The following is a 20,371-nucleotide window of genomic DNA, read 5'->3' on the forward strand; positions in this document are numbered from 1 at the left end:
ATATGCTGGTGACAGAACAGTGTGAATTTTACAGGTATGTAAACAATGTAGAACGTTTCTGCTTCTGTTTGCATAGATTTGGGCGGATGGATGTCTGTAGGTCAGGCTTAGAAGGGTATAAGGGCATACTGTACTAGACATTTTAAATACTTGCCATATTTGTATACTTGGTATACAGTAACTAAAGCAACAAAACATAATACAATTTAAAAAAGTAGAAAATTGTTAAAAATGAAAGTAATAATGGCTATCCAGATGGATCCTACAGACAGACACAATGTATGAATAGCCAGCATTATATTTAAAGGAAATCAAAAAAGCTAATTTTTTGGTTTAGTAATAAGGCAGGGTTTTTCTTTGTCACCTGTGTCCCATCTCCAGAGATTTCCCTTTACTTCCAGTCTTGCAGATTAGTGGTTCTCAAGAGCTTGCTGTCTGACGGGGACTCCATAACCGTGCTGACCCTGCCTTTTCTCTGTGGCTATGTAGGCCCGGCGGATAGCAGACCGGCAGTAGGGTGCCAGAATGCTTTTTGCACTTCATCGTCCAGAACTGAAACAAAGATGGTACTGTCAGGTGAAGTTATCTCTGCCAGACAGTACAAGCGAGACAAAGAAAAAGTGTTGTGGAAGTACGTGATCAAATATGTAACTCACTTACTAGTGTGGAGGGAATACATTGTACATCCACTGACCAATGTGGGGGTGGTGGGGTTATTTAAAACATGGCCACTGACCACAGGGTTAGTTACTTAATACTGTTACTGACCACCAATGTGCTGGCTAACCATTTTACTGCCACTGATGTAGCAGGTACGTTGGTAGCTGCAGGGGGGGGGGGGGGGGGGGGGGTTTGTACACACTCACAGCGGCAGTGGAGGCGCCAGATTGCTTTCACACACACCACACACCAGTAACAACTTTTGGACCCCTGACATCTCATTAAAGAGAACCCGTACCCCAATAAAATGCATCACGAGACATTTTGTCCCATATGTGATGAAAAAAAGTTAGTAAAAAAATATATTTTTTAAAAGTGTAAAAAATTAGGGTTACACCTAAAAACGTAAAATCCCCCCACATGTACGAACATAGATACACACATTGGGGACGTCTATGCACAAAAATGTTGATTGAATTACACGTTACATATCCCCACGAACGCCGAAGTGTGTAATAATTCGATGTAAAAATTTCATCTAATTGTGCAATAATTCTAGGCTCATTATTCATGCTTAACTTTAACCTGATGTCCTGTAGGGAGTTAAATCTTTGCCCCTTGAAAAGTTAGGTTACCAAAGTTTGTCACCGTTTTAAAGGTGCACACAATTTTAAGGTTTGAGATGTTGGGTATCTATTTACTAAGTGAAACCTCATCTTTTATATTTTACCAAAAAATTCGGTAATTTATTGTGCTTGTGTGCCCTAAAATAACTTTAGTGTACAGTGAGTCCCCTACTTACTAACAAGTTTAGTTCCACAGGAGCTCGTTCCTATGTCCAGCAAAGATTAGCTCTTGTAGACAAAAGCTGCCAGCGCTCATCAGTGTATTCAGGCTGTTTTGCCACCTCCGGCTCTCACCTTCTGCTCTCTGCTCACCACTGCCACTTGAAAACATGGAAGCTTTCTGTGTTTACAAGGACAGCTTTCCTCTCGAGCGGCTCTCACAGATCCCTGCCTGCCCAGCATTCACAGTGAGGACAAGGGAGATGCAGGTGCAGTGTGGGATGGGGCATCACGTTGTAAACTGTACTGTGATCCCCATCTGTGTCTGGGTGCACAGTTGCCGACCAATGATCTCCCTGCAAGTGAGAGAGGTGGAGCTGCCTACACTGCTGGCACTCTGTACACAATGCAACCCTGAACTCTGCACTATGTAGGTAGTGCATCCAACTCTGCACTCTGCATAGGGCACCCTTGAAACTGCACTCTGTAGACAGCGCATCCCTAAACTCCGCATGTAACACTCTCCTGGTATTTACTGCCCCTTTAAAGATCCTACCACTGTAATTTGGCCACATCCATCATTCAATGCGGTTCGGTGATGGAAGGGGGGAAGTGGGAGGGGGTTGTGGATGAGTTCCTTATTCTCTGAGAAAAAAGCCCTGGATAAATGTATATAGTCTTACAGACTAGGGGCAACCATAATGCTAATGCAGCCCATGATAAAATTGAGTTTGACATCCCTGCTTTAGGGTGTCTGCTTTCGGTAAAAAATGTTTGGGGGAGGGGGTGGTTTATATAATCTTTAGGCCTAAAATTAAAAAAAAAAAAAAAAATTGCTCTGGTGAAGGGGGGATTAAATAACACTGTCATTGACTATTAGTGCAAGAGAAGGTTAACAGCACTTCCAGTGACCACCAATGTTAGGGGGGGGGGGGTAATAGTACTGCCCCTAGCACCAATGCTGAGGTCATTATTGCAGTCTTTGACACCACTGTGGGGCTTCTTGCGGCCACTGACACCAATGCTGATGTGTCATTATTGCATTCACTGACACCAATGCTGATGTGTCATTATTGCATCCACCGATACCAATGCTGATGTGTCATTATTGCATTCACTGACACCAATGCTGATGTGTCATTATTGTATCCACTGACACCAATGTTGGAGCTTATTGCAGCTGCTAATACTGACACCAATGCTAGGGATTAGAACTACTGCCACTGACACCAACAATCAAGCTTATTTTACTTTTCCATGCGCATTGGGATACGCTGCAAAAACATTTACAGCCCAATTATTTTTAGTAGGCTTCCAAACTCGATGCCTTGTGCCTTATTACATGTAAACGTGCTGTCATTGTGCAGCCCTCTGGAAGTGTTGGGGGCCGCACTGCTGCAGGGCTTAAAGACTACGTTCAACTTTAGCAAAATGTTACAGGGTACACCCATATTAAGGCTCCGTTCACATGTCAGCGTATGGATCGCGGGCAGAATTGTACTTTTTTGGGCGTAATGAGTCTCCCGCGATTTTTTTTTGCTCGATGTTACCGCGATTCGGCAGGCGGAAATCGCGGCAACATCGCTCAGCGTTTGGGGGGCTATTGCAAATCACGGGCAACGCACAGGCATCCCGCGATTTGCAATAATCTCTGGATCGCGGGCGGAATCGCGGCGATTCTGCCCGCGATCCATACGCTGACATGTGAACGGAGCCTTAGGGTGTAACATGCAACATGTTGCTAATCACCAATCCCCCTCATCCCCTTGTAACAGGTTCCTCTTCCCCACAGCTGCTGTCACATAACAAAAGTTGCAGCTGTGCAGAGTTCTGCCCGCACGGCTGCATCATTCATTCACAGAGATCTATGAACTAATAAACTTCAAGATCCCCTTCTGTCACCATTGCAAACACACTTGTAGTTCTAACTGGACTACAAACATGCTTGATCAGCACCCTCATAGTCAACTGACACTTCCTGCAACTCAGCAACTGTATGCCTGTACAGAGGTACTGACAGAGAGCTGTACAAATTGTTTGCAGAAGCCCAACACTGCACCCATAATCCACTGATAATGGGCACAATGCTCTGCAGGCTATTGAGAAAAATAATAATAAATGCAGATTTTTTTTTTACTTGCAAAAATGTGCATTTATTATTTTTTACATAAAAGTGAACTTTGCCATTAAAAAGGTGTTCCATGACTGCCTTTCATAAAATGCAACATGGCTCATTTTTGGTAGTCCAAAAAAATCCATGCACTGCACATGCAAAATACAAAGTCATTGAACACATTTTCGTTGTGATTCATTCACCTGGAATATATTTAGCGGGTTTCATGCTAAACTCCTAGATACAAGTAAACCTGCTCCATAAGTGCCATTAGATATGTGCATTAGAAAATTCCTAATCATTTATTTTATCACAATATAAAGCTTTAAATAGACCTAAATAGTTTTTGTCATTGTCTATTTAAAATACAGTACCTCATATTTTTTTTTTGTTTTGTTTTAGAACTCATATTTTTGACTGATTAATCCCAGTTGAATTAAAAAAATATTTTGTATTCCCAAACTTTTGTAAAGTATAAACTTTTCTTTTACTGGTGGGGTATGAAAGGAGTTGGAAGAGTTTCCTGGTCCCCAGACTTAAGCCTCGTACACACGCGTCGAAATTCGGCCGGGAATTTTCGTCCGACGACCAATCTGCCGATTTTCGGATTGTTCGTATGGTGCTCTCGACAACCGACTCCGACTTTTCGGCCGACAAAATTCTGGTGTGCAGGCTATATAATTTTTGTCCACCGTCAAAACACGTCCGATTTTCGGCCGTCAGTACAGATTTCGACAGGGAAAAATGTTATGAGCAAGACTAGGCATGCTCAGAGAAGAAAGAACACAAAGAAAGCAAACCAACACATGACATCACTTCTGAAGTATAATTCTGTCGGATGACAAAATTCGTGTGCAGTCTAGGGCACATTCCAACCAACAGACACCATTCTGGACAAAAGACGGACGACCGGTCGGCGGAAATTCGTTGCGTGTGTACGAGGCTTTACTAAGGTTGAAAACCACTGATGAGGACATAGTAAGTGATGAAATCTTAAACTGGTCATATACTACACAATCTGATTATACAATCTCCTTTAGCTCTACCATCAACTATGTTGTGGAAGGGCCTGCCTGATTTGATACAAATTGAACAGGTTTGTCCTCATTTTACATAGCTATGGTAACTCTAAAAGAGATTGCATGGAAATTGTACAATTAGATTGTACAGCGTATGGCCAACTGCTTGGATTTTCTCTCACTTTTAGGGCCTATTCATGCTAGTGCGTTATGGTAATGCGCGCTAGGCATCTCATCACACCTGCACTGCAGCGTACTGACCAAATTTGCAGCAGGTCTAGTTGATGATCTGCTTGGGTGCATTGGCAGCCCATTCCCAATAATGGGCTGTCTTCACACAACACACCATAATGCACAACATAAAGTCGGTGTTATAAACGCACCGCAGGGGACTATCCTGGTGTAAATAAACCCAAATTTCCGGGTGACAGTCGCCCCGCCCTGAAAGAAAAGAGAAAATGCATGTGCCCAGTAATGATACAGACAGTTGTAAAAACCAGACAGGGGTTCTGACCCCTCATCAATCTATTCAAAACAAACAAAAAAAAGTTTGGGCTTTAGAGCCGGTTCACACTGAGGCGATCCGACTTGCCGGGGCGACCTGTGAAGTCGCGGTGCACAGCGCGCACCGCGACCTTGGAGCGACATGCACGGACTTCATATCATTGAAGTCAATGCAGGTCGCTCCAGGTCGCCCCAAAGTAGTACAGGACCCTTTTTCTAAGTCGGAGCGACTTGTGTCGCTCCTATTAGAACGGGTCCTGTGCTAATCTATGGCAGGCGACCCGTCAGGCGTCCAAGTCGCCTGACAAGTCGTCTCAGTGTGAACCGGCTCTTAAACACACTTTAAATTAAAGCTTAATTGAAATTTCAGCCCAAATCTGCTAAATAAATTTCAGGTGCATCAAAATAAAAGATGTTTATAATCTTCATGTTTTTTTCCCTTCTTAAGCAGCCATTGCCTGGATATAAAAGCCTGTCCCCTGCTAGAATTTGACCTTTGCCCGTGTGGAAAAGCAGTGGTCTCTCTGCAGAGGTTCAATATGCCCCCTGCTAAGTCAGACCTATAGCTTTGCAATCAGCTAAACCTTGTGCTCCATGCTGATTGGAGAGCTCTGGCTCTGATTCAGCAGGGTGACATCAGACGTTTGCAGAGACCACTGGATACCAATAGAGAGCAAGGGTCCCCCTCCACAGCATTCTGACAAGGGACAGACTTTTCTACAGGTATAGCTACTTTAGAAAGAAAACAAATGGTAAGTCATTGAACACAATGTTGTTATGATTTACCTGGAATATATTTAGCAGATTTCATGCTAAACTCCTAGGTACAAGTAAACTTGCTCCATAAGTGCCATTAGATATGTGCATTAGAAAACTCCTAATCATAAGCAACAAAACTTGAACCATTTATCAGAAATTTACCTTAAACTGTGTGACATCACTCCCATTCAAAAAAACACAGCAACAGCCTACAACACAGATACGGGTTCACGGAGGTTGGTATGTCACAACCACTGTGTGGCACCGCTTGTAGAAACTACAATTCCCATCATGCAATGGCAACTGTATTGGAGTGAAAGTGGTCAGGTGGCCGACTAGTCTAGAATGGTGATATTCCCAGTCAAATGACACAATGACAGTGAGCAGGTCAGAATCCCGGTCTGACCCACCCACCATCTTTGCATAGTTTGATGCACAGAAGGCAATGTCTTTTATTGATGCAATGATAGTGGGCAGGTCAGACTGAGACTTCTGGGTTGCCCAATTACAGCGAGCAGTGACATCATTACTAGAGATGAGTTCGGGCGTGTTCGAGTTCGTACGTTCCCGATCCCGCTAGGAGGTCGGCACTGCACTCAGCTAATCACAGGCAGTGAGACATTTCCCAATCTGTGCAGCTGCGGATCAGGGAATGTCTCACTGCCTGCGATTAGCGGAGTGCAGTGTCGGCTTCCTGGCAGGATCGAGTACGTACGAACTCATCCCTGATCATTACATACACCTAGATTTCAAAATACAAAAACAAAATTGCAGCCGCAGGGAAACCACATAGTGCTATGCGGCTCCCAGCACAGGAAAACACTCTGCAGGTTCCAGTGAGTTGGGGTGCCATTAAAAATAAATGGCACTCCCACGTGTTTGTTACCAGCAGCAAATTTTTGGTATGAGTTCGGGAAAGTGTGCAATTACATGCAATCCCGCACCTGCATAGTGCGAACCTAGCCTAAATCGATAGCTCGGTTAACCGTTACATATCCCAGTTTAAAACCTTAGAGGACGGGCCCCCCCCTCCTCCAAAAATTAAAAGTCAGCAGCTACAAATACTGTAGATGTTTATTTTTACTATTAGGGCACTTACCTGTTCTGGCATCCAGCGGTGTCCTCACCCATGCCGATTTTTCACAGCCGGTCACCTACTGCACATGTGCGAATCATAATACGCTCTGTGAATGGGCCGGCTGTGGGGCCAAACTTCCGGCTCCCAGTGACCTGGAAGTGGGAGCGGGTACCTGTCAAAACTAGGTACCCATTCCCCCCCCCCCCCCCAAACTGTGCCAAATGTGGCAGTGGGGGTGGGGGGAGGCAGACAAGCTGAGCTCCCCTTTTGGGTGGAGCTCCACTTTACGCTAGCCATACATGGAGCAAATTTTGGTCATTCCTGATGAACCCCCTGAAGTTTGCTAAGTGGGTGGCCCTGTTAAACACCCCCCATCCCCCCGGATGTTTCACTACTAAAAAATTGAAGGAGCTGGGCAAAAAAACCTGTCTCCTAAAAAGTGCCCGCATCCAATCTGATACAAGGCACTGTTTGGGTATTGTGAAAGCAAGTGGGGCCAACTGCCAAAAAACAACAGTGGCAGTGTTGTCCATCCATCCATTGTAGAGTAGATGGAAGAATCTGTTCGAATGGTTCCCTCTGGCCTGCAGGCTACTTGTGTTGGCCAACTTTAGTTTCTACAATATTCACTGGTAATATTGGGAAGGGAATAGGCGAACAAAGAGAAGTCTAGAATGTACTTGGGTAGGAGCTCTCGGATCAGACCCCTGGGAGTATTGCATAGGAAGTAATGTAATGTCTCTTTAGTGACGGGCTTGTACCAGGCCTGTCTCTCGGGAAACTGGATGTATGGTGGGGCATTGATGGCTTCCAGAACTGTGTTGGCATCCTCCCTCAGCCTCTCATAGGATCCTATGAAGTCATAGGTGACAGCACAGGGCTGGCACAGGTTATAGATGGGCATCCAGTGCTCATTCATCTTCTCCACGTCCTCGTCCAGCAGGTAGCGGAGGAACTCAGAGAAGGTGACGTCCTCCCCCTGGGATGTGCCAGGCTTCTCCCGGTACCTCCTGACAATCTCCATGCCGTACTTTTGCTGGTATTCTTTAATCTCCCCAAACTTATTACGGTAGGCGGACAGAAGCCTCTCCATGGGCTCCCGGACAAACAAGAACTTGTAGTAATGGCGCAGGCGGTAGGTGACCTCGTCCGCTGAGAGGTCAGACAGAAAGGTCAGGTCACTCTTGTGGTCCATCTTCAGCTTGACGTCTACGTTCTCCAGGTGGCCGTCCAGTACCTTGAGGACCCTCTTCCAGTTGGAGCAGGCCACCTTGGGCACATAGCAGTAGAGGAACTTGTACTTGTCATTGACAATGATGTGTCTGAGCAGGGTCCGGCGCTGGCCCGGGGGAAGGTCCCTGGGACTGTGGGGCATGTTCTTCTGCCCGCAGATACCACTCATTGTCCGGTTACGGATGTCCCGTAGGATCTCATAGTCCAGGTCCTCTCCTCGCTGTACCTCACCCCGGCTGTGCGAGCGCCATGCCAGGTCCCCCCGGGGCGGAGGGGTCTTCACATCGGCCAGGATACCCCTCTCTATCATCAGCAGTAACCCACAGGAGGCCACAATCACCCCAAACATCAGCATGGAGGGCAGCAGGGTGCTGGGGGCCCTGGGCCGGGATAGGGGGTGAGAGGGGATTCGTCTCAGGGTGGGGGGGGCCGTGGTGCCCATCTGGAAGTGTTTAGGGAGCTGGTAGAGGGGGTGAGGGAACATGGCACGGCTAGTGCTCGGCTCTCCGCTCTGCCCCCGGGATGATACCTCTCCGCTTTACCCGCATTCTTCTCAGCCTCAGCAGCGGCCCGTCATCTTCATACCGGGGGAGGGGTCACACGGCGGCCAGGCTCCGGTATTCCTTCCTCAGTCAGCGGCGCCGTTCTATCGGCATCTCCCGGAGAAGCCGAGACGTTGTGTGAATAGAGGCCTGAAGAGACGTCACAGTCACGTGACCGCGCCTAGGCCGGGGGGATGTGAGGGGACATGTTACTTCCCCATAGACAGTCACTGTCAGCGAGTGACACAGCACCGTTATCTTCACTCCTCCTCCATGCCGGGTGTCATTCATTTCCCCTGACTTCACCTCCACCAAATAGCACAATGCCAGGGACAGGGTATTTCTTACTCCAACATCCAAAATAGAGTAACTAATACCTCATCTAAACTGAGGGGAGAACAGAGGGATGTGGGGTTTTAGCTGAATAGACCTTGAAAGGAATGTCAGTACACTGTCAGTATCTGCTAAAATTCAGTCTTCTATTAGCCACTACACAGAAGGTGTCTGCTATTAACCACCTAAGGACCAGGCCTACAGTGCCTTGCAAAAGTATTCACCCCCTTGACTTTTTACCTATTTTGTTACATTACAACCTTAGGGCTCTTTCACACGGTCCGCCTCCATAGCAGGATCCGTGCTGCTCAGCGGGGATCGATCCGCGATCCCCGCTGAACCGGCGGATGACAGCTCCGTCTTTGCTTGCAGTGCGGAGAGGGAGGTGTCACAGCCCCCGCTGCTCTCTATGGGGGATCCGATCCGATCTCCAGGACGGATGGAAAATAGGGTTTCCATCCGTCCGGATTTCACGGACAGGATCGGATGCGGGTGTCAGCGGACATGTCACCGCTGACATCCGCTGCTCCATAGGGCTGAATGGGGCATCCGATCAGATCCGCCTAAAAAACTGACAGGCGGATCTGATCGGAACGCCCGTGTGAAAGAGCCCTTACGCCCCTTTCACACTCAGATCCGCCTGTCCGGTTTTTTTTGGCGGACCTATGCATCTCTATGAGGCATCGGATGTCAGCGGAGACATGTCCGCTGACATCCGATCCGTCAAATCTGGACGGATGGAAACCCTATTTTCCATCCGTCCAGCAGATCGGATGAGAACGGACAGATGGTCCATTCTCATCCGATTCCCCCATAGAGAAGAGCGAGGGCCTGACACCTCTGTCTCCGCACACAGCGCTGAGACACAGCTGTCATCCTCCTGCTCAGCGGGGGATCGGTGGATCGATCCCCCGCTGAGATAAACTGAGTCCGCTGACGGACTCCTATGTGTGAAAGGGGCCTTAAGTTCACGTAATATACATAAACTATTTTTTAGATATAGAAAACAGAAAATAGGCATGTGCGTATGTCTTCACCCCCTTTGTTATAAAGCCCATAAAAAGCTCTGGTGCCACCTATTACCTTCAGAAGTCACATAATTAGTGAAATGATGTCCACCTGTGTGCAATCTAAGTGTCACATGATCTGTCATTACATATACACACCTTGTTTGAAAGGCCCAGAGGCTGCAACACCCAAGCAAGAGGCACCACTAACCAAACACTGCCATGAAGACCAAGGAACTCTCCAAACAAGTAAGGGACAATGTTGTTGAGAAGTACAAGTCAGGGTTAGGTTATAGAAAAATATCCAAATATTCGATGATCCCCAGGAGCACCATCAAATCTATCACAACCAAATGGAAAGAACATGGCACAACAGCAAACCTGCCAAGAGACGGCCGCCCATCAAAACTCATGGATCAGGCAAGGAGGACATTAATCAGAGAGGCAGCACAGAGACCTAAGGTAACCCTGGAGGAGCTGCAGAGTTCCACAGCAGAGACCGGAGTATCCGTACATAGGAGGACAATAAGCCGTACGCTCCATAGAGTTGGGCTTTATGGTAGAGTGGCCAGAAGAAAGCCATCACTTTCAGCAAAAAACAAAATGGCACGTTTTGAGTTTGCAAAAAGGCATGTGGGAGACTCCCAGAATGTATGGAGGAAGGTGCTCTGGTCTGATGAGACTAAAATTTAACATTTTTCGGCCATCAAAGAAAACGCTATGGCGAAAACCCAACACATCACCCAAAGAACACCATCCCCCACAGTGAAACATGGTGGTGGCAGCATCATGCTGTGGGGATGTTTTTCAGCAGCCAGGACTGGAAAACTGGTCAGAGTTGAAGAAAAGATGGATGGTGCTAAATACAGGGATATTCTTGAGCAAAACCTGTACCACTCTGTGCGTGATTTGAGGCTAGGGCGGAGGTTCACCTTCCAGTAGGACAATAACCCCAAACACACTGCTAAATCAACACTTGAGTGGTTTAAGGGGAAACATGTAAATGTGTTAGAATGGCCTAGTCAAAGCCCAGATCTCAATCCAATAGAAAATCTGTGGTCAGACTAATGCCCCGTACACACGTGCAGATTATCTGCAGACTTTTGTCTTCAGATTTACCTTTTCTATGTAGTGCAAGGGCCTGCCGGATTGCATACAAATTGAAAGTGTTTAGGTTTGACCTTATATTATATGGTTTTGGCAAGTCTTCAGATAATCTGCACGTGTGTACGGGGCATTAAAGATTGCTGTTCACAAGCACAAACCATCCAACTTGAAGGAGCTGGAGCTGTTTTGCAAGGAGGAATGGGCAAAAATTTCTGACACGTTATATACAAGTTAAAATCAGTATTTTTGTTTTTTTGCTAGAACATTACTTAGAACCCCCAAATATATATATATTATTTTTAGCAAAGACTCTGGAGAATAAAATTGCAGTCGTTGAAATCATTTTTGTCACGTGGTATTTGCGCAGCAGTCTTTCAAATGCAATTTTTTGGGAAAAAAATACACTTCACTGAATTAAAAACATTATAAAACACTAAAGTTAGCCCAATTGTTCTGTATATTGTGAAAGATGATGTCATGCCTAGTAAATAGATACCTAGCATGTTACAGTTTAAAATTGCTTAAACTTGTAACGGCAACAAACTACAGTACTTAAAAATCACCATAGGCGATGCTTTAACATTTTTTTAACTGTTACCAGTTTAGAGTTACAGAGGAGGTCTTTTGCTAGAATTATTGCTCTTGCTCTGACTATCACGGTGATACCACACTTGTGTGGTTTGAACACCGTTTACATTTTGCAGGCGCGACTTGTGTATGCGTTTTCTTTGGTGCATGAGCTCACAGGGACAGGGGCGCTTTAAAAAAAAAAAAAAAAATCCTATTTATTATATTTTTTTTTATTTTTAACACAGTTCCTTAGGAAAAAAAGAATCTGATCCCTTTTATTGCTGTCACAAGGAATGTAAACATCCCATGTGACAGTAATAGGCAGTGACAGGTACTCTTTATGGAGGGATCTGGGGTCTGAAAGACCCCAGACCCCTCCACTGCACTGCAAAGTATTAAAAATGGTGAAATATGCATTTTTAAATACTGTCAGTTTTTTAAATCTGCGCTGTTAGCAGCCAGGTAAACCGGAAGTGACGTCGCTTCCGGGATACTTGATCAGCCGAATCTAGTTTTGTTCGGGACTCTAACCAGCCGGCGGACGTCTCGGCAGGATGAGAGACCAGTCAGAGTGGCGAGAGGGAGGGGGTCTTCCTCTCCCGCTCGCTGGGATAACAGCCAAGCGGCTGCTGAGCCGCATTGGTTGTTATTCCCAGAAAGCCAACTGCCGGCTCTAAAAAACAGTATCGGGTTGATGCCTTCAGCTACAGGCATCACCCCGGTGCAACCACTTCTTCATGTCGACGTTGGTAACGGAAGTTGGTAAAAAAGGCAATAAAAGCCTCACAACTGTTAGAAACACTATAGAAAACATCACAAACATAAAGAAAGTGAGCACTGGTGAAAGCAAATGTAGCAACAGCAGCTAGCACACAAAGGTAAATATATAAGACATGTAAACAAAAAGTGCATCGCTAAAAAAAAACGAAAATGATAATGAGTGTCCAAATCAGTGGTATAACAAAATATAAATAAACGAGACCAATGGCCACAAATCAAACTATAATGAGGCTTGTCCATCTGCTAAGGATCCAGTCAAAGAAAATAGAAGTCCTTGAAGAAGCGTGTCATTCAAACGCTATAGTGATTATAAGGAGAAGATCTTCTTGTTATATAGGTTAAATGAAAAGCCCCCAGTGCACTTCTTATATATAAAGTCAATTCAAATAGTGCTCCCCTCCATGCCTATGTACTCATCAGATGTCTGGTGTATATACACCTTGAGTCCTATTTAACAGGAACTGTTGGTTTCAAACCCAAGATGGTTCCCACAGTCAGAACCTGGTGTCCTTAACCCTTTCGCATCCACTGCTATTCAGGGTAAACAGGATAGCTGGCGGATCCACTCAAATCGTGCCCAGAGTTTAAAACAGGCTGCATGGAACGCTCACAAAATCGGAGCCAAAAAAGGTGCTAATATAGTGTAGTATTTATTGTATAGGTTAAAACGGCATGTACATGTAAAATTATAAAAAACTCACATATGAAGACCGCTGTTCCTACAGCATAAGGACTAAGCGACCAAGACGCCAGTGTGTAGGCCTCTGACGTGTTTCGTGTACATACACTTGTTCCCCCCCCCCCCTGACGCATTTTGTGTACATACACGTGTTCCCTGTGAACATACTTGTCTTTGTACTTATCCTGGTCTCATCAGACCACAGGACATGGTTCCAGTAATCCATGTCCATAGTCTGCTTGTCTTCAGCAAACAGTTTGTGGCCTTTCTTGTGCATCATCTTTTGAAGAGGCTTCCTTCTGGGATGACATCCACGCAGAGCAATTTGATGCAGTGTGTGGCGTATAGTCTGAGCACTGACAGGCTAACCCCCACCCCTTCAACCTCAGTAGCATTGCTGGCAGCACTCATACGTCTATTTCCCAAAGACAACCTCTGGATATGATGCTGAGCACGTGCACTCAACTTCTTTGGTCGACCATGGCGAGGCCTATTTTGAGTGGAACCTGTCCTGGTAAACCACTGTATGGTCTTGGCCACCATGCTGCAGCTCAGTTTCAGGGTCTTGGCAATCTTCTTATAGCCTAGGCCATCTTTATGTAGAGCAACAATTCTTTTTTCAGATCCTCAGTGAGTTCTTTGCCATGAGGTGCCATGTTGAACTTCCAGTGACCAGTATGAGAGAGTGAGAGCGATAACAACCAATTGATCACACCTGCTCCCCATTCACACCTGAGACCTTATAACACTAACGAGTCACATGACAAAGGGGAGGGAAAATGGCTAATTGAGCCAAAATTGGACATTTTCACTTAGGGGGTACTCACTTTTGTTGCCAGCGGTTTAGACATTAATGGCTGTGTGTTGAGTTATTTTGAAGGGACAGCAAATTTACACTGTTATACAAGCTGTACACTCACTACTTTACATTGTAGCAAAGTGTCATTTGAAAAATGATTTACCAAAATGTGAGGGGTGTACTCACTTTTGTGAGATACTGTATCTATAAAGGCACAGGCAGTTTAACAGCTTCAGCCCAGGAAGGTTTTACCCCCCTAATGACCAGGTCATTTTTTGCAATACAGCACTGCATTACTTTAACTGACCGTTGTGCGATGATGTACCAAAATAAAATGTACGTCCTGTTTATCCCACAAATAGAGCTTTCTTTTGGTGGTATTTGATCAGGTCTGCAGTTATTTTTTGCGCTATAAACAGTTTTGAAAACAAAACAATATTTTTTACTTTATGCTATTAAAAAAAATGTAAAAAATCAAATGTATTCATCAATTTAGGCCAATATGTATTCTGCTACATATTTTTGGTAAACAAAAATACCAATAAGTTTATATTAATTGGTTTGCGCAAAAATTATAGCATCTACAAAATATGTGATAGATTTATGGAATTTTAAGGTTTTTCTACTAGTAATGGCGGCGATCATCGATTTTTAACAGGAGATTCACATTATAGATGCGCAACCGACGAATCTGCAGCAACTGCATGATCCTATCATGTGAAAATTGCCCGAAATCTCTGAGGAATGTTTCCTAGTTGAATCTATGCCACAAAGAATTAAGGCAGTTCTGAAGGCAAAAGGGGATACAACCCCATACCAGCAATGTGTACCTAATAAAGTGGCCGGTGAGTGTATATACAGTTAGGTCCATATACAGTATCTCACAATAGTACACCCCTCACATTTTTGTAAATATTTTATTATATCTTTTCATGTGACAACACTGCAGAAATGACACTTTGCTACAATGTAAATTAGTGAGTGTACAGCTTATATAACAGTGTAAATTTGCTGTCCCCTCAAAATAACTCAACACACAGCCATTAATGTCTAAACCGCTGGCAATGAAAGTGAGTACACCCCTAAGTGAAAATGACCAAACAAGGCCTAAAGTGTCAACATTTTGTGTGGCCACCATAATTTTTCAGCACTGCCGTAACCCTCTTGGGCATGGAGTTCACCAGAGGTTCACAGGTTGCCACTGGAGTCCTCTTCCATGGCGACATCACATGGCTGGTGGATGTTAGAGACCATGCGCTCCTCCACCTTCCATTTGAGTGTGCCCCACAGATGCTCAACAGGGTTTAGGTCTGGATGCATGCTTGGCCAGTCCATCACCTTTACCCTCAGCTTCTCTAGCAAGGCAGTGGTCATCTTGGAGGTGTGTTTGGGGTCGTTATGTTGGAATACTGACCTGCGGCCCAGTCTCCAAAGGGAGGGGATCATGCTCTGCTTCATTATGCCACGGTACATGTTGGCATTCATGGTTCCCTCAATGAACTGTAGCTCCCCAGTGCCGGCAGCACTCATGCAGCCCCAGACCATGACACTCCCACCACCATGCTTGATTGCAGGCAAGACACACTTGTCTTTGTACTCCTCACCTGGTTGCCGCCACACATGCTTGACATTATCTGAGCCAAATAAGTTTTTCTTGGTCTCATCAGACCACAGGAGTAATCCATGTCCTTAGTCTGCTTGTCTTTAGCAAATTATTTGCAGGGTTTTTTGTGCATCATCCTAAGAGGAGGCTTCCTTCTGGGATGACAGCCATGCAGGCCAATTTGATGCAGTGTGCGACGTATGGTCTGAGCACTGACAGGCTGACCCCCCCATCCCTTTAACCTCTGCAGCAATGCTGGCAGCACTCATACATCTACTTCCCAAAGACAACCTCTAGATATGACGCTGAGCACGTGCACTCAACTTCTTTGGTCGACCATGAAGAGGCCTGTTCTGAGTGGAATCTGTCCTAGTAAACCGCTGTATGGTTTTGGCCACCATGCTACAGTTCAGTTTTAGGGTCTTGGCAGTCCTATTATAGCCTAGGCCAACTTTATGTAGAGCAACAATTCTTTTTTTCAGATCCTCAGAGAATCCTTTGCCATGAGGTGCCATGTTGAACTTCCAGTGACCAGTATACGAGAGCGATAACACCAAATTTAACACACCTGCTCCCCATTCACACCTGAGACCTTGTAACACTAACGAGTTACATGACACCAGGGAGGGCAAAAAGGCTAATTGGGTCCAATTTGGACATTTTCACTTAGGGGTGTACTCACTTTTGTTGCTAGCGATTTAGACATTAATGGCTGTTGAGTTATTTTGAGGGGACAGCAAATTGACACTGTTATACAAGCTGTACACACACTACTTTAAATTGTAGCAAAGTGTTGTCACATGAAAAGATATAATAAATAAATGTGAGGGGGGAGGGGACAACGAGAGAGAAAAAGAGAGAGAAAAAAAGAGAGAGAAAAAGAGAGAGAGAAAAAAAGAGAGAGAAAAAAAGAGAGAGAAAAAAAAGAGAGAGAGAAAAAGAGAGAGAGAAAAAAAGAGAGAGAAAAAAAGAGAGAGAAAAAAAGAGAGAGAAAAAAAGAGAGAGAAAAAAAGAGAGAGAAAGAAAGAGAGAGAAAGAGAGAGAGAGAGAGAGAGAGACTGAATCTCCCCCATCCTACATGCTGTAGTGATGGCTACCAAGAAAACTGTCTTGAGTGTTAACAAGGGCAAAGATAATTCTTGAAGAGGCTCAAAGGGAAATTTAATAATTCCCTTCAGGACTGTCGAAAGATTCCAATTAGGACATTTCCATGTTTTTACTGGTTTGCTTTTGTAGATAGCTTTGTAGAACCTGGCAATCAGAGGGTCTTTCTGTAAGGTTCTCTGGAGATAGACGGATAGAGCAGCTATTTGTACTTTTAAAGTACTAAGGGCTAAGCCTTTTTCCAATTCCTTCTTGTAAAAAAATTTAAATTGTTGCGGTATCCAAATCCAATGTATTATTGTGCAGGTATTACATTTTCCCCATACTTTTCTTTAGATGGCTCTAGTCCCTGGTTTTCTGACATTCAGAAGCATGGTTAGGATGCTTTCAGAAAGACCTTTAAATTTTAGTGTGTCTTCTTCAGATTGCCAGGCAGTTAACTTCATACTTTCTAGATTGTGATGATAAAGGGGACCCTGGTAAATCAGAATCTGCCTGGATGGTAGAGTCCTGGGCTGGTCTACAGCAAGAGAAAGGAGCAGAGCAAAACAAGCCCTTTGGGCCAGTAAGGAGCAGTTAGAAATTAAAATGTGTTGCTTTTTGAAAAAAAAAAAAAAAAAAATGTGTTTAGTACCAGAGGAATCAGATTTATTGGTTGAAAAGCATAACACCTGTTGAAGTTCCAGGGGTTTTGGAGCTCATCCACACCAATTGCTAAATCTCTTGGGTTTAGCAAAAAGAAAAGGCATACTTTGGTGTTTCCTCTGGATGCAAAACAGATTTATGTCTGGTAGCCCCCATCTTGTCGTAATTTCTGCAAAGACTTCTGGGTGTAGCTCCAAAACTTCTTTGGAAACTTTTTGGTGACTCAGAAAATCTGCTACTTGATTGCAGTCTCCTTTGAGGTGTATAGCTGAAAAGGATAGCAGGTTCCTCCCTGCCCACCCACAAATCTGTTGTGGGATCCTGGTCATTGAAGGGCTCCTGGTACCCCCTTGTTGTTCATATAAGCCACCGTTGTTGCATTGTCTAATAGGATCAAAAAATGAGGCCCCTTGATCTAGTCCTGGAAGTATGGCTTGCATCTGTCATCAGTTTCTTGGATATTGCATAAGTACACACTAAAACCTAATCTTGATGGGAACAATCCCTTCACCACCAAAGTGTGCACTTCGCCACCACTGGTAGGACCACTTTCCTGTCTAGAGGCCAGTGATTCCGCTTTTGCTGAAGGAACGCTTGGAGTGGCCTCTGATATTATCTGGCCCATTGAGCTATCGGAATTGTTGAAGTCATCAAGCCTAATACTGGCATTAATTCCCTTATCGATATAGCCCGATTGCGCTGAAGTTTTTTTCCCATCATTTTAGGCCAATATGTATTCTGCTACATATTTTTGGTAAAAAAAAATCCCAATAGGTGTATATTGATTGGTTTGCGTAAAAGTTATCGTGTCTACAAACTAGGGGGAAGATTTATGTCATTTTTAGTTTTTTTTTTTACTGGTATTGGGGGCAATCAGCAATTTTTAGCAGGACTGTGACATTGCGGCAGACAGATTGGACACCTGACACTTTTGGGGGGACCAGTGACATTACTACAGTAATCAGTGCTAAAAATATGCACTGTTACTGTACTAATGAGACTGGCAGGGAAGGGGTTAACACCAGGGGCAATCAAAGGGTTAAATGTGTGCCTAGGAGATCCTTTTTGTGTCTTGGTTGTTTTCACTGGATGAACACAGAGACCTGTGTTCATAAATAGGAGGAACAAAGGATCCCCTGTATTCATTGCTGACAGAACAGGGGTCTGCTGTGTTTACATCGTCAGACCACCGTTCTGTCTCCACGGGCAGTGATCGCGCTGAATGGCTTCCCCTCTAGCTAATCCGCAGGTATGTGCCCCCACTAACTGCTACATGAGAGGACGTACATGTACGTCGTTTTGTGTAACAGAGCCGACCTGCCATAGTATAACTACGGCAGCTGGTCGGCAAGTGGTTAAAGTATTTTCCTGTCGATTCCAAAAATCAATTCCATCCAAAATCTATGGTATTGGATCACCTTGTTGAGAGGTTTCAGGTTTAGGATGAACCATCAACCAAAATTTTCCTGAAGGTTTGTTGACCACAATTACCTGTGAGAAAAAACCTCTACCTCATTCTTTTTCTGGAACTGAAATTAAGACTTTCAGGTCCACAAGTTCCCCTAAAAGTAGAGGTAGTGCTCAAGCTTTTTTTCCAGGAGACTTTTTAAAAGGAATCTTGTTGGGCCTGAATCAAATTTTAGAACATAACCTCTGGCTTTAATGTTTAACACAGATTTACTGGAAGTAATTTCCTGCCATTGTGGAAGAAAGGCCACCAATCTTCCTCCCACTGTACTTTTGCTGTGACTGTCATTTAGAGGTTTGGCCAGGAGGGTTGAAAAGAATGTTACCCTTCGGCTTCCCTTCCCTACCAATGTTTTTTTGGCTGCTCTTTTTTTCCTCCAGGAGCCTTCCCCTTGGGCCATGAAAAAGATGTTTAGTAAAAGTTTTCTCATCTACAGGAAAAGCTTTTTCCTCTCTGTTCACTCTAGGGATGCATCAAGGCCTGGTCTGAACAGGAAGTCCCCTGACAAAGACTAAACAATCTTAGCTTTGATGCTGAGTCACCAAGTCTTTAAGCCTGGTGGCTCTTCTGGCTGCCATGGACAGGGGCTCCCGCCCTGGCTGAAAGCTTCACCAGTTCTACAGATTCATGAGCAATAAATCCAACCACTTAAAAAAGAACTGGAAGCAACTTTAGAATTTCTTCTCTGGATTTGTGACAGCCAATAGTCAAGGTTTCTTGCTACAGAGGATGCAGCCAAGGCAGGCTTCAAACTTGCTTTGTTGGCTTCTTATGCTATTTTGAGGATGATGTCTCCTCTTGTCCATACAATTACATAGGTGGCCCATATTCAAAGGCGAGAGCCAATGTTTTAGACACCTCTGATAGGGGAGCATCTAGTTTGGGGTATTTGTTCAAATGTGTTGCTAGATCTTCCTCAAACAGAAATCTCTGTTTAAGGCTGCTAAAAAAATAAAATGGCCCTTTTTTCAGGTTCAGCCCACTCTTTCAGGATTACATCTGACATCACCTGATGTACTGGAAATACTTTAGATTTTTTTTCTTTTGTAGACCTTGATGCATTAGATCATGTCTAGATGGTTGCGGTTTTTCTTCCCCCAGAAGACCATCTACATCTTCCAAAGAGGCCTTTCTCTGTTTCCTACCTATCCTTTTCCTGCTCTGATTATAATGACTCAATATTGCTGGCTGCAAGACTATTCTCCCTGCCATCCCCTTTCCAAAGATTTAGAGGCTCCAGGACATGGAGAAGACTCAGGAATAGGCTGATTAACAGATACTGATGGAGCTTTTACATCTGCAATGCGCTTTTTAAAAGCTTGGAAGTTATAAGTAATCTTGTTTTTAACCACCACAATACTGAGCACTTTTACCCTCTTCCCGCCCAGACCAATATTAGCTTTCGATGCTCTCACACTTTGAATGACAATTACTCAGTCATGCTACATTATACCCAATGAAATGAAATTTTTATCATTTATTTTCACACAAATTAGAGCTTTCTTTTGGTGGTATTTATTCACCACTAGGTTTTTTTATTTTTTGCGTTATAAGTGAAAAAAGAGGGAACCTTTTTGTTTCTA

The 20,371-nt window shown here is 44.4% G+C and overlaps 1 protein-coding gene across 1 annotated transcript; it reads right to left on the reverse strand.

Annotated features, from left to right (window-relative positions):
- Positions 1–7,448: 7,448 nt before the first annotated feature.
- On the reverse strand, positions 7,449–8,690 carry CHST14 (carbohydrate sulfotransferase 14). The gene has a single exon (XM_082275193.1). It carries the CDS (start codon positions 8,633–8,635, stop codon positions 7,529–7,531), a length of 1,107 nt encoding a protein of 368 aa, XP_082131319.1. The 5' UTR covers positions 8,636–8,690; the 3' UTR covers positions 7,449–7,528.
- Positions 8,691–20,371: the final 11,681 nt, after the last annotated feature.

This window comes from Pelophylax lessonae (assembly GCF_965119305.1).
Source record: "Pelophylax lessonae genome assembly, chromosome: 13".
NCBI classification, from domain to species: Eukaryota; Metazoa; Chordata; class Amphibia; order Anura; family Ranidae; genus Pelophylax; species Pelophylax lessonae.

Excerpts from the sequence above, each read along its gene's own strand:
- CHST14 (XM_082275193.1), bottom strand. The coding sequence starts at position 8,635 with ATGTTCCCTCACCCCCTCTACCAGCTCCCTAAACACTTCCAGATGGGC.